Source organism: Arctopsyche grandis, chromosome 12 (genome assembly GCF_051622035.1).
Source record: "Arctopsyche grandis isolate Sample6627 chromosome 12, ASM5162203v2, whole genome shotgun sequence".
NCBI lineage: Eukaryota > Metazoa > Arthropoda > Insecta > Trichoptera > Hydropsychidae > Arctopsyche > Arctopsyche grandis.
In genome coordinates, this window is record NC_135366.1 from 983,468 (window position 1) to 998,040 (window position 14,573).

General features: G+C 34.6%; 2 protein-coding genes across 2 annotated transcripts; both read right to left on the reverse strand.

Annotated features, from left to right (window-relative positions):
- Positions 1-1,170: 1,170 nt before the first annotated feature.
- LOC143919857 (dnaJ homolog subfamily C member 28) lies at positions 1,171-4,863 on the reverse strand. The gene is made up of 6 exons (XM_077442408.1): positions 4,765-4,863; positions 4,499-4,583; positions 4,210-4,431; positions 3,920-4,131; positions 2,751-2,898; positions 1,171-2,687 (listed from the first exon to the last, which is right to left on the reverse strand). The coding sequence occupies exons 1-6, from the start codon at positions 4,767-4,769 to the stop codon at positions 2,292-2,294; spliced, it is 1,068 nt and encodes a 355-aa protein (XP_077298534.1). The 5' UTR covers positions 4,770-4,863; the 3' UTR covers positions 1,171-2,291.
- A 6,573-nt stretch (positions 4,864-11,436) lies between these two features.
- On the reverse strand, positions 11,437-13,755 carry LOC143919662 (uncharacterized). The gene is made up of 3 exons (XM_077442090.1): positions 13,576-13,755; positions 13,188-13,499; positions 11,437-13,115 (listed from the first exon to the last, which is right to left on the reverse strand). The coding sequence occupies exons 1-3, from the start codon at positions 13,687-13,689 to the stop codon at positions 12,285-12,287; spliced, it is 1,257 nt and encodes a 418-aa protein (XP_077298216.1). The 5' UTR covers positions 13,690-13,755; the 3' UTR covers positions 11,437-12,284.
- Between the last annotated feature and the right edge of the window lie 818 nt (positions 13,756-14,573).

Consider the following 14,573-nt stretch of genomic DNA (forward strand, 5'->3'; position numbering starts at 1 on the left):
TCTCGTGATCATGAAAATATTGCAGTTTCTCACTATGGAAATGTTTTAAACTGAACGTTATTTTGTCGGAAGCCATCATTTGAATGGTTCACTTGATCGAAGACGACCTTGGTTTCAATCACACTTATATTACAAGACAACTAGCAAAACAGTTGTTTGAACAACGAGTATGCATATGCGAGGTGTGAGTTAAATGTTCGAGGATTCACAAACACAGTAATCAATATAATAAAAAATAATTCGTGAACCAGTGAGGGATGATCACAGTAATAAGCCGGTCTATGGTAGGTAATTGTCTTTTGGGTTTAAAAGTTTTGCAGTTCGTTGCTAAAACTCTTGAGTTATGCATCAATCACACGCAAGGGATTTATGTGAGGAATTACATAAGTCTTTAGCACATTAAAATATTGGTCCCCATTCATGGACCCATTAACGAAATAAATGGGCCCTGAACCTTTTTTTCGCTTATGACTAGAGGTAGGATAGTCACAGTGCTATCTATTGTTCGGCAAACCTTTAACAATGCATTTACAACCTTTGAACAATACACGGCCCCCTCAGGCTCCGGTGACTACTTATGACGACTCAAACCATTGTCTAGGGTGGATGTTTAATTGTGCTATTGATAGATGAGGGTAGGTAGCAACGAACTAGGGCTGCAACGAACAAACAAACGGCTTTGTGTCATGAACTGAAGGATACATTCATCGCTCGAAGATTGCTTTGAGAATTGCAAAAAATATATATCTTATTTTTTTGTATGGTCACGAGTAGTCTTCGGCAGTGGAGAATGCAGAACAGTTTTCCAGGAAAGAGGGCATTTGGGGCCATTTTCCAGGAAACAGGGCAAACTACAAAGCTAGAGAGCAAAAATGATCCACAGATCTTCCTATGTGAGAAAGATTGGATGAAAGAAGGGGATAAACTGTTCATCCAGTTCCTGCTCCATTATTAATTAAACTTCTAAAAATTAGTTCCCCATAAAAATTAACAACGGTGCGCAGGGTCACGCCAGCCCTATGGTCACGAAAAGTTACTAGTATGAAATAAATATACTAGTATGAAATAAAGCTATGGTTTTGGGCTCTGAAAAATTCTTAAAATTTTAAATATATTGTTGCGTAGGGGTGGGTGGAGGATCCAAGTAAAAGGCCAAAGTCGTTTCACAGCATTTATTGGTGATTAAGGAGATACACGCACTGGCAGTGCCCCGTCCAGAATGTCTTGATATCGCATAAGTACCTCCTTATAAAGGAAAGGTCTCTCGGGGCATCTTCGACGTCCGGTTACTTCCCTATTGTTTAGGCATGTACCCGGATATGTATTCCCACGACACTCAGTCCCACGCTATCGGTCACTTCTGAGAACTCCAAGGGAATGCGACTGAGTGCCGCTACTACGCCAATTCGGTGGCCATTGTTTAGCCTACTTGCACTTAGTCTGCAGATAATCCTCGAAACCAATTATAACGGTCGTACAGTGTCAGGGATGCGTCTCGGCCTAATCCGATTGCACTTAACCGGCGGCTCTTTTCAGTATACGCTACAATATCAAGAAAAACAAACCAGTAACTCGTTTATATGTTTACTTTCAAAATTAAATACACTGAAAATATTTTTTTTAAGATGCGATTTAAATTTCTAGCTTAATTGAGAATCGTTCAAAATTTTACTTTCGTCTACTAAAAAAGGCAACGCTTAAAAACTGGTATTTATTAAAGCAAGATAAATATTCAAACGATAAAATGCGTTTTTTAAATACATTAAATATTGAATTTGATTCACCTTTAAGATAAAAGGTTAAATTATCAATTTTTATTTTAAAAATCTTCATTTTTAAATGGCCCTTTTCGAAAACACTTATGTATGTATATACAAATCTATCGAAATCTATCAGACCACTTGAGCAACGCCCACCTTGACCTTTAAACTATTCCTTTTTTAGACCGTTGCATAAAAAACGTCGATGTTCCACTTTTTACATCGCGACTTATCTGATATAAAAGTAATCGAACTCTATGGATTAACAGCTTAGAGGTTTAATCTAAAATAAAACTACTCGAGTGACACGAACGGTCAAAGCTAACGTTTATTTATTTCCAAAACGGTCATTTGCTTGAATAATTTGACCTTATTATAAACAATGACAGAGTCGACATGGCGAGAATGAGTTGTCATTAACATTACAATAACATTGTTGTTATTTACATACTACATTGTATTCTGATTGCTTAAATTGTTGCACAATCGCTTACATATTCATTATTTGTACATTTGATACTAAATATTGTACTACACTTTAAATATATATGAAAACATATCTATAATATTAAATTTTTCTTCTTTGGATGTTTTTGGGTCGTCTTTTTTTGTATCTTCGGTGAATTTAAGAGGTGCCTCCGTGTCTAAAGCTCTTTGGGCTTCTTTCTCAAGCGAAATGAATATCATTTGCTTTTGAAGTATAGGAACTACGAGGTTGTAATGAGTGATCTTTGAATTGATCTTTTTCACCAAGTCGTTGTGCTTTTCCACGCACCGAGACCAGTCGTACTCTTCGGACGGATTCAATGGAACGTTGCCTAATTTGCTACGCTCCTTTAAAAGGCTAGAACGTAACTTTTCGACTTCGTGCCTGATGTCTTTTTGAAGGGTTATCCATTCCGGAGTAAATCCATTATCGATTAAAACCTAAAATGTAATTAATATTAATTTGAAAGCAAAATATGTGTATATTTTTACTATCATATGAACCTGATTCATTTTATGTGTTACAAAGTCGACATATGGATTTGTATTTTGATGTAATGGTAAAGGTTTTCCAATTCCTTTTAAGTTATTAAATTCTCCTTTGGACATTGCCTCTTGGATGAGATCTTCGACGAGTCGATCAAATCCATATCTTAATGAAACAAACCTCAATTAATCTTTTTGTTAACTGTATTACATCGAATCGAATATTATCTAAGCTATCATATTATATAAGGCTTGCTCCTACTTAGTAGAAAATATTTAAAATCGGACCCGATAATTTTAACAAAATCCTCATTATAAAGATAAAAAAAATGTCAAGAATAATGAAAAATATGTAAATATAAATGTATTTATAGGACAAATTTATCTAAATAGTTATTAAATAGTAAATAAATCTATACATATATATGTACAGGGCTGCCGAGAGGAATCTCAGGCCCTGGGGAAAAATAAATTCTGGTCCTATGACAAACTAAAAAAAAGATCTTTTAGATTTATCAGAACTATTAGAAAAATACCTATATGTTGGTTGCTATTTTTTTAAATAATTAAATAGAAAAGTATGATATAATTCTATAACAAGTATAATTCTTGTATCAATGTGATGAAAATAAAAAAAAATCACTAAATTTAATAAACCGGAAGTGGGATTTCTTCCTCTTGGAAGTCAAAAAGGTTGTGACCACGATTCTTTCCACACCCCTGAACGTGTCAAGCTGAAAATCTATATTTGTATTCTTTATGTACTAACTTAGAACTGACGAGGTTTTGGTTAGAATTCGTAAACCGGAAGTAGTATTTTTTTGTAAAACAATATTTCATTATTTTATTTTGACCTTTTAAATTATTTTTATTTTTTTGATATTTAATTTGTATAATAATTTAAGTGATTTTAAGTAATAAAAAAAAATTTGAACAAAATCCGACAACCGGAAGTAGAACTTTTGTCTTGTGTAAATTTCCCTACATTTGCGTTCAATTTGAATCGAAAATGATCTCGTAACCGGTATATGTGAACGTGTATGTATGTTTTTTTTTGTGACCTTATATTCCTCAAATACATAGATAAAGTCATGGGTTGGTCACATTCTAATTTTCTTCATAGGAGCAGACCTTGATTTATTCGTCAATTAAATAGCAACGGGCTGGACCATTTACAAGTAAATTACTTCGTCTTTATATCATGTTTTTTCTTCGCTATCGGTTGATTTTTGTCCATCAATGCATTTTCAGCAGCCGTAGTCTTGGCTATCCGATGTTCCATAACGTTTTGCGCAGCACGAGACGCTTTCACTTTGACCCATTGCTTTTCCCTTTGCATCGGTGTTCCGATTCCAACTCCTTCGTAGCTCAAATACTGCCGATGTTGAGGCGCCGTATGCTTCAAAGTTTAAACACTAAATAGTATATCCATACATATATCAAAATAATTAGTTATACCAATTATGTATATGTGTACCCTGATATCGAATTCACCAACATCTTCATCTTTTAGTAGGTTATTTTGCTTCGTAATTTTTTTGTGAATTTGCCTAAATGCCGATTCAACCTCTTTGAACTTGTTCACGTCTGATTGCGGAGATCCCGAATCTGGATGATATTTTTTAGCGAGAAGGAGGTATGCTTGGCGTACCGTTTCATAGTCACTACTTTCGTTAACATTGAGAATTTCGTAACATCTCTGAAATGGTTTAGTTGATTTAATCTGATATATAAAAATATTATTCAATTCAATAGTTTTTACTCACACTCAAATCTTTGTCCAATTTGCTTGATGAAAAACGTATTTTAGAAATATTATTGAGTGACAAAAATATAGTTCTTTCTATACACCTGAAAATATATAGAAAAAATTACAAATAAATAATAAAACTATAATATTTATAGAATATAAAAAAAATATTTTTTTTTTTCAAAATTTGATAACGTATATACGTATTATTTGAAATAAATATAAAAATTCATTTGAAATTCCATTTGATGTTTAATTATAGAAAGATAGAATAAAATTCACCGCATGAATATAAAATTAAGAAATTCTGACAACTAAAAAGAACTGTCAAAGTGACATAACAATCGGAAGTCAAAACAAAGTCGAAAAAGATATTATACTGGCCATGGTTGAAATTAATAATAGGAAAACACAGGTAATTGTATTGTAGTTTTAGTAATTAAGGGATAATTTCTAGTTGCAATAAAATCAAAGAAAAAGTACATATCCTCAAGTAATTTCCAATTTCAGCATCATCGATGCGGTAAAATAGAAAATTCAAAAAGTGCCCAATTCTATATATATAATTTATAGCCGATCTGTAACCAAAACTCAATGATATAACGAGTTCAAAAATGCATTTATATGATAGACAAGATTTCGTTTATATTTTTTAAACAGTGAAACTCGTACAATATGAAATTCAAGTACATATGTACATACATGTAGGTTCGGTGATCATTGGTCACAAAAGTCACTAAAATCTCTATAACGGAAGACCTGGCAGCCGAAAAGTCCATCATACTAACGAAAACTCGAGTGTCAAATATTCCGCATTAGCGGTTTTCATAGCAAAAATTGTCTTTGTGGTGACCACCGCAATGTGACTAATAATCCAATTACCGTACATATACTATCTAGTTTTAAAATCTTGAAGGAATTGTTTATATTTTTTCCTCTAGCATCATTGATTAGGAACTACAGAATGTTTATGTACTTCATTCATTATTTTTTTTTAGTTGAGTTAGCTGTACCTTTTTGAATTCAATATATAGCCAGCAGTATGGCTCGGTGGTTGCGTTTATGTTTAGTACCAACAGATTACCTGGTTCGATCCCGTGCTAATTTTTAATACTGCTGGTCAGACTTGGATATCTGTGACTCCAAGTCAATCGTTTCTTATCAGAGTTTGCCAATTTATCTGATTTCATTGTTGAAATTAGAGAAATGTAATATTAATAGAAGGGCCTTTACGAATAAATAATCTTTGTCAATATTACGCGGTACGTCTCTATAAATACGCTACAACGCACGGAATACAATCGGATCAATTCACTTATAAAAATGTATCCCATGTTGTTTATTGTGTTTTTGCATGCATTGTCCAATTTTTACCGATGCTGGCCCATCTTGCGTGTAATATAAACAAACAGAGAAGTTTTTATCCGACATACGTCGAGCACCAAGCATCAAATACGACTAATGCTAGAATTATTTAGGATTGTCTGTGGACAGTCGTCACTTGACAACAATATTACGCCTAAAGCCACTTCTATTAATATAACATTTCTCTGGTTGAAATAGTTCCTCCATCAAATTGGAAAAATCATCTTACCTGCTGCCACAAATATCTGAATTTGATTTATGTATAATATGTAAAAAATTATGTACAAGTCTAAATACATAGATATCTCAATGGATTAATTAATTGTTATTTTCGTTTTCTTCAGCCTCTCGAAATACAGGAATTTATGTAATAAAAATAAAATATACAAACATACACAGCCATTGAAAAATAGATCAAAATTCACACTTGATCGTTCTAATTATTATTTGCTATTGTACAAAAACCTTAAGCGGGCTCTTCACTCGCCCGTGAAAATCGCTGAGTGTGGTGACATCTTTTTACTAACCCGTTAGCGCCAGTGGCGTAGGTCGAAATTTTGGGCCCTAATGCAAAAATTTCTCCCCACTTCCTGGCCAGTTTGTTCGCTCCTGATTTTATTTCTTCGTATGAATTTCGTAATTTACTAACATTCTCATATATACGATTCAACACCTAAAGGTCTGTTCATACTTAACAGCACTGCACGACTCCGTTTCAAATATGTCATTTTATTACATTTCTATTCATATCTACCTACACGTCGCGGTCACGTCACGTTTACAGCAATTTGGCCGAGTGCAAGGCAAAATCGGCTTACTTATACATTAGAGGCCATGACGATACGGCGCAATATTGCTTACGTCGTATTGTTGAGTACTTGCAATATGAATGCATACACGTGCATTCGTAGCTACGCGTCAGAATACAAGTCAGCAAAAATGTTTCGACGTTTATCGAACGAAAAATTATGTATAATCGCGCTGTTGTTGGAAGAAGACGCTCAAGACGGCAATAAAAAAGCGCAGGGGCGTTTTGATGTGCATCCCATGTTAAAAAATAGAAAAACCTAAGGAGAGTTTTGGACACTGTATAAGGAGCTTGTGGATAATGGACAAAATTTTTTTTAATATTTCCAGTATTGAGATATTTAAAAAAGTAAATCAAGACAATTTTTCAGTATTTGATAGGCGTTTATTAAGTATTTTACATGACTAGGTTCAGGAAAAATGGAAATCGTCAAAAACTGATAAACTTGAAAACCATTTTTCAAAATATTGGAATATGTACATACATACATACATATACGTACATATGTATATAATTTTATACTAATAATCACATATTTTCTGGTGTATTGTCTTTAAAGATTGCAACTGAACAAAATCAGCGCAGATATCTAGGGCAGATAGAGGACTACCGTCGTTACCTTCTTGCATAAAGTAATGTCGTAATTCGGCAATGAATTTCCTTGCTTTTCGATGAGTTACTCGTTCGTGTTCAGTATCATCCCCTTCACTTTCATGTTCTTCCGATCTGTCTTCATTTGTTGCTGAATTTTTTTCAATTGTGTCTACATAGTCTTCATTCTCATTATAACATTGAATATTGTCATCCATCGATAAAAACTCTTCAAAGTTTCTGACACGCTGCAAAACTATTTCACTTTCAGTATTGGTCTTATCCGGCAAATTTTTACTGGAATTCTTAAATCCACATTGAGCAAAGCAGTTTTGGATCGTCTCGCTGCTTACTTTTCGCCAGCTGTCTGCCATAAATTGGACGGCTATTAATACGGTAATCTTCGAACTAACTTCTTCAGCTGTTGAAGATGATGGCAGTAAATTTTCTTCAATTGCTTCATGAATGTAATGAACTAGCCTTCCACGATACAGTGCCTTTAGATTTTTTATGATGCCTACTTCCAAAGGTTGCATCATAGTTGGGTCATTAGCTGGAAGAAATTCCAATTGAATATTTTTCAAATAATCTAAACGAGGGTGTACAGTATAATTATCTAGAAGTAGCATAATTTTTCTAGACTTCTGTTGCAGTTCCTTATCCCAACATTTTAACCATTTTTGAAAAATATCTGAAGTCATCCTGGCATTCTTGTTGGCACAATAGATTACTGGCAAACTATTCATTCTAAGTCCTTTAAAGCATTGAGGTTTAGCATTCTTCGCAATAACTAACAGCTTCCTTTTATCATTTCCTGACATATTTAAGCAACATAATACAGTAAAACGATCCGATACGCCTTTAGAAGTCAATGTATGTTTGTAATTTAGGGAACCATCTGGCATAGCACGGAAAAGTAAACCTGTTTCTGTAGCATTGTAGATGTCATCTGCATCGAACATTTGGAGCAAGTCTAGTAATGTAGTAGATTTCCATGGTTCAGTGTTTGCAGCATCAGGAATCTCTCTTTGGCCAGGTATTTTCTTAAATTTAATTTCATGTCTAGATTTCCACCGAGATAACCAACCGTCTGTTGCTTTAAAGCTAGTGTGACCCAGTTTATTAGCTAACTCTTCTGATTTACTTTTCAACGTTGAACCATTGATGCCCAAACCCTGTATGTTTGCATAAGAGAACCATTGATTGAGGGCCTCCTCGACATCGGGATGCTTGCCTTCTCGTTTTCGTTTTTGGGATTTAGCCAGTTGTCCATGCAATGCCCATTCCTCTCGCAGTTTGACTTGCTGGCTTATCACCCGAGCGATGGTGGATTTTGGTACTCCAGTTATCTTCGCCAATTGGCGATGACTGGTGTTTAACGGTTGACTTTTAATTTGATCTAGTAAAGCTATTTTATTAGCTAGTGTTAAATCTTTTCGTGGCACCTTAGCAACAGCCTAATAAAATGAAAGAATCATTAGTTAAAAAAAAACAAATAATTTCAATTTAAAATATCCAGAGACCACAGTAATTGCCCAGCCTATAATAAGGATATACAATCTCTTTTTCTTTGATAAGATTCCATCATGTCGTGGTGAGAATGATTGAGAACTCCAATTATTCTAAAGGCTATAATGGTGGTATTCTTTGGCTTTCCAAATCAGATAGGCTTGAAGTGAGGATCATAACTAAAATAAATCAACTAGCAGCAGACAATGACACTGCTAAGACTTAACCAAAGTCAAGAACAAAGAAAAAGATAAAAGAAAAGCTAGGATGTTCTTATCAAACTCTAAGAATTACAGAACCAAATATAATAGAATCTTCGCAGAACTGATGGCTACGAGGATGACAATATATGTATGTATGTAGTGCTATCTATAAGAAATTAACAAGAGCACCATTGTGATCATACAAAGTTTTAATTAATGCTATTTTTTACTTAAAAATTCAAGGAGTAGGCCAATTAATACAATCTCTTCTGTTTTCCATGATATAAATATTACCATTACATATTTTCCTTCAGTATTATTTTGTTCCTGGCAAAATGAAAGCTCGTTCATGCTCCGACTCTTTTCCTCCAGGTTAGAATCGCTCGGCAATCTTCCATTATCTACACACTCATCAGGTAAATTTGATGGTTGTGCATTAGTATTGAAACACTGATCCTCCAGAACTAAGTCATCGAGCAAATTTTCCTCTACATTAATGTCCAAGCATTCGGTCAACCTCCGTCGAGCTCTTTCATCATTTTGAATACAAATCTTCTTGAAACTAATGAACAATCTCAAGTTGTTTTCACAGGACGAGCATATTGTATTGGGTAGTTTTTCATGTTTTCTCACCTGTAAGGGAAATACGAATAGAAAAATAGTATCAATGAGATATAATTGATTATAAACATTTGAGGAATTGACCTGTAAGTGACAGCAGCGCCAGATGCGTTCCACAAGTTCTTGAGAATCTTTTTTATCGAAAATAGGAACGGAAGATTCAGCTGTCACATAGCACAGGCAAAGTCGACACTCCATCTACCTGAACTTGAATCTCCAGCTCTAGTTTATGACAGAACTTTGACAGTAGACATATCAAGATACCAACTTTAAATTTTCGATCGAGTCTTCTTCATTGAAATCATTTAATAGACTAATTGGGAAATGGGTGTGGCAAATTAATTTGGACGCTCCAATAACTTATAATATAAACGCAGGTATAAATAATCTATTAGCATATAATATATTGGAGCTCGTATCGAGCTCCAATATATTATAACACACAATTTTAAATTTTAGCCAACGAACAGAGGGGTTCGGTGATTACTGGTCACAAAGTACTCGTCACAAAGTCACTAAAATCTCTATAACGGAACATCTGGCAGCTGAAAATTCCATCATACTAACGAGAACTTGATAGTTAACTTATATTTACTCTTTTCATAGATGCTTATATTTTAATATGAATTTTTGGAACTTCCCCTACGTAGACGGCTTCTGGCTGATCCGTAAACAGCGGCGTATATAGAGTGCGAAAGATCCAGGAACAGCTACTAGCTCGACCGCAAGTGGTTGAAGGCTGGGGCAGGAGATAAGAAAAGATCTGAGGTCGACCGGCTCTGAAGAAAGTTTGATGAAGAAGAGCGTTTCTTCTCGCGCGTGTCCGGAGCTACGTCCGGGGAGTGGGGGTAGCAGGATGCCAACCTAGACATTGGCATTGCTACTAACTGAAGGGACGATGAGGAAGACGTAGCGTTATATCCCATTCAAATGTTAATATTATTTCTAGAAAAATGTGATTACTTGAAAAATATAGAACTGTTTCATATACTTTTTTTTATCACTTTAAAATTATAATAAAAGTTTTTGATGTAGTACATTTTTATAAAATCAGTGTTCCAGATATCTTTTATACTTATTGTATTGAAAATATATGCGTTAGTGTCGCACATATACCTATGCATTTGTTGTAATTGGACTATTCGTCACATTGTGGTGGTCACAAAGACAATTTTTGCCATGAAAATTACGAATACACAATATTTGGCACTCAAGTTCTTGTTAGTATGATAGTTATCGTTAGTATGATGGACTTTTCGGCTGCCAGATGTTCCGTTATAGAGATTTTAGTGACTTTGTGATGAGTACTTTGTGACCAGTAATAACCGAACCGCATTTGTGAAGTGCTCAAGATGAGGAAATACTTCCATGATACTTTTCCATGTGCACATACATACATAAATACATACGAACATGTATAAATGTAATTATGCTAAATAGAATCAATCATATCGGCGACAAAGGCGTAAATTATAGTTGGTTTGTAATCATTAACGAAAAAGTATTGTAGTAAAACTTAATTTATATAAAGGCATTTGATGAAGAATTCATTATTGTATCTAATGAATATGTACCAAAATTGTGAATTTACAAAGTGTAAAGTTACAATTTTTACCAACATAAATAAACTTTGCAAAAAAATAAATTACGAGTGAACAATTACGATGATATGTTTATTAATGTTTAAGATTTAACTATGAAGTCTCAAGATAATATGAATAGATCTAATTTTGCACGTTCTCGGTTTTTGAATTGGAACAACAATTTATGTTATACAAATGTTTAAATATCATATTATTGACTAAATATAACCAAAAACTTAGCAATGGATGGGATGCAAGAGTGAAACTGATTTATAAAAGTATTTAATACTTTATTCAAACAGTTTATACAGTTATGGAATTCACAATAGAACTGTTTATAACATACTGAATGAGTGAGTATGAACTACAGTGACAAAAGATTAAGAATATTTCATACAAATTTGGACTCCTGGCCAACTTGTCTTGTTATTTATTTTTTTATAATATTGTTGCGTAGGGGTGGGTGGAGGATCCAAGTAAAAGGCCAACAGTCGTTTCACAGAATTTATTGATGATTAAGGAGATACACGCACTGGCAGTGCTCAGTCCAGAATGACATGATATCGCCTACGTACCGCCTTATAAAAGGTAGATCTCTCAGGACGTCTAATCCGTTTACCTGTTGTATAGTCACGTATTCGGATATATATTTCCACGACATTGGGTCTCCCCGTACCGATTCTGAGAAAGGACTAATAACGGTCATTGTTTAGCCTAAATGCACTTAGAGTCCAGATATAATCCTGGAAGTAAGTGCAAGCACTTAGTTAATCCGATAACAGATATTCGTTGGTCTAAGTGCAAGCACTTATTTAATCCGATAACAGATAACCCCTGAACGGCCACATAGTCTCTGGGATTCTATTCGCTTAATCCGCAGCGTACGTAACATTATGTATATTTACAATGGTGTTATTACAGATTGCACCAAGGACTACGGCCAAATTTGTACGTAGCATTATTATAAATTTAAAATTATATCAGGTATATTCAAATAATGGTGACAAATTGAGGGTAGATTATGTTCTGATATAAGCGTCTCTTCAGATCATAGACATTGTAACTAGATCTCACAAAAAGGGTTTTCTCAATGTGTTTTATTGTTCGATCAGTGATAAAAAATCACTTTTCCGGCATATCATTTTCTGCTGGTTTTGCATTTGAAAGATCTTCCCCCGCGTGACATTGCAGATGTCGTTTTAGATTTCTGCTGCTAACGAAACACTTGGAACAGATCCCGCATTTGAAAGACTTTTCCCCGTTGTGATAAATCATGTGACGATTCAAAATTCCTTTTTCTATAAATCTCTTCGAACAGATCTCACACTTGAAAGGTTTTTCCCCGGTGTGATAGATCATGTGTCGATTTAAAACCCCTCTTTCGACAAAGCTTTTCGAGCAAATCTCACATTTGAATGGCTTTTCTCCGGTGTGATGGATCATATGTCGATTTAAAATCCCCCTTTCGACGAAACTCTTCGCGCATATCTTGCATTTGAACGTTTTTTCCCCAGTGTGACATTTCATATGTGTCGTCAGCAGATAATTCCTCACGAAACATTTTGAGCAAATTTCACATTTGAACGGTTTCTCTCCAGTGTGGCATGTCATGTGCGTTATCAGCTCGCAATTTTTCATGAAACATTTCGAGCAGAGCTCGCATTTGAAAGGTTTTTCCCCGATGTGGTACTTCATATGACTGCTGATACTCTTCTTTTCGATGAAACACCTCGAGCAGATGTCGCATTTGAAAGGTTTTTCCCCAGTGTGATACCGCATGTGTACAGTCAATTCGCAATTCCTAGCAAAAGACTTCGAACACATATCGCATTTAAATGGTCTCTCTCGGGTGTGACATTTCATGTGACTTTTAAGGTATTTATTTTTTAAAAAACATTTCGAACAGATCTCACATTTAAAAGATTTTTCCTCTGAGCGACATTTACTACTAGGCTGAAAAATTAAACAATCAATTATAACATTCTTTTTTTGATTAAATAACATTGACTTTTTTTGTTATTTTACCACAGGATATTTTCCCTTGGTACCATTTCTTGGAAGTTTATTGATGAGTATCTCTTTCTCTAGTTTGGAATCACCCGGTTGTCTGCCATTACTCGCATCATCTTTAGGGATATTATATGGCTGAGAATTGGTATGTGAAGATTCGTCTTCCCAAATTAAATCATCCAGAATGACTTCCTCTACTTTGATCCCTGATCTTTTTCTCGCTTTTTTATCGTTTTGTAAGCAAATATTTTTAAAATCAGTGAACAAATTCAAGTTGGTTTTACACGACCAACACATTGTGTAGGGCAGTTTTTCATGTTCTGTTATCTGTAAAGAAAATTTAAATACATATATCTAAATATTTGAATAGAATTAACTAATCATTTGAGTAGGAATAACTGACCCGTAGGTGGCAGCAGTTCCAAATGCATTCCAGTAGTTTCAAAGAGTCTGAATGTTCATATATAGGGACTGAAGATTCTTCTGTAACATAACATAAGCAAAGTCGACACTCCATTGAACGTCACTTGTACTCGAGTTTTTGACACATGTTTGACAGATAGTGCACACTGTGACCAACTGTAAATTGTTAATGAATCAGAAACTAGAATTCTCAATTTATAACTAGAGGTAGCTCTACGGTTGTTGGTTAGCGATAGAGATAGATATTGGCCACTTGGATTTAAACAATGTTATACAATTGGATTTTGGACATAATTATTCAGTAAAATTATTAATAATCTTTTTCGTGCTCATTTAGCAACATTGGGTAAATTCTTTTGAATTCCTCTAGGGAGCAGAACTATGCAAGTGCCGTCTTCCATTTTTCAAGAATTTAGTTTTTTTACATTAATAGAAATATTATCTATATATGTATATAAAAATGAATGTCTGTGTGTGTGTCTCGAGTAGGCTTCTAAACCACTGAACCGATTGCGATGGAAATTTCAGGATACGTTGTATGCATGTCTGGGAAGATTACTGTGAAAAAAAAACGGGAACGGAAATGAGAAAAACGGGAATGAGTGTCATTGCAACGCTACAATTTCAAATGTTTTCGCGTCGCGACCAACGTGTTCGCTGCCTGCGTTTTTCTGACAAATAGGAACGGGAACGAGAATGGGAATGGGAACGGGAACGAGAAAGAAACGGGAAGTGAAACGGGAATTGCATGCGTTATTGTGGCATTGCAACGCATGCCGGGTTCAGCTAGTACAATATATATTCATGCGTATTTATTTAAAAGATGTACTACCAAGCAAGAATCGTCCGATTCAGTGATTATTCCGCACAAAGCAATCTCGCACACGTCACTAAAATCTTGATCAATATCTGGCATCCTAAAATTCCATTCATCGAGAGCTACGCACTAACATTATCAATTGTTCCCTTAAAGTTTCA

Excerpts from the sequence above, each read along its gene's own strand:
- LOC143919857 (XM_077442408.1), bottom strand. Across the intron at positions 2,899-3,919 it reads AAACATGATATAAAGACGAA|ATATGGATTTGATCGACTCG; the intron begins GTAATTTACTTG and ends TGTTTCATTAAG. Across the intron at positions 2,688-2,750 it reads TAACACATAAAATGAATCAG|GTTTTAATCGATAATGGATT; the intron begins GTTCATATGATA and ends ATTACATTTTAG.
- LOC143919662 (XM_077442090.1), bottom strand. The coding sequence starts at position 13,689 with ATGGAGTGTCGACTTTGCTTATGTTATGTTACAGAAGAATCTTCAGTC. Across the intron at positions 13,500-13,575 it reads GGAACTGCTGCCACCTACGG|ATAACAGAACATGAAAAACT; the intron begins GTCAGTTATTCC and ends TTTTCTTTACAG. Across the intron at positions 13,116-13,187 it reads CCAAGGGAAAATATCCTGTG|CCTAGTAGTAAATGTCGCTC; the intron begins GTAAAATAACAA and ends TTAATTTTTCAG.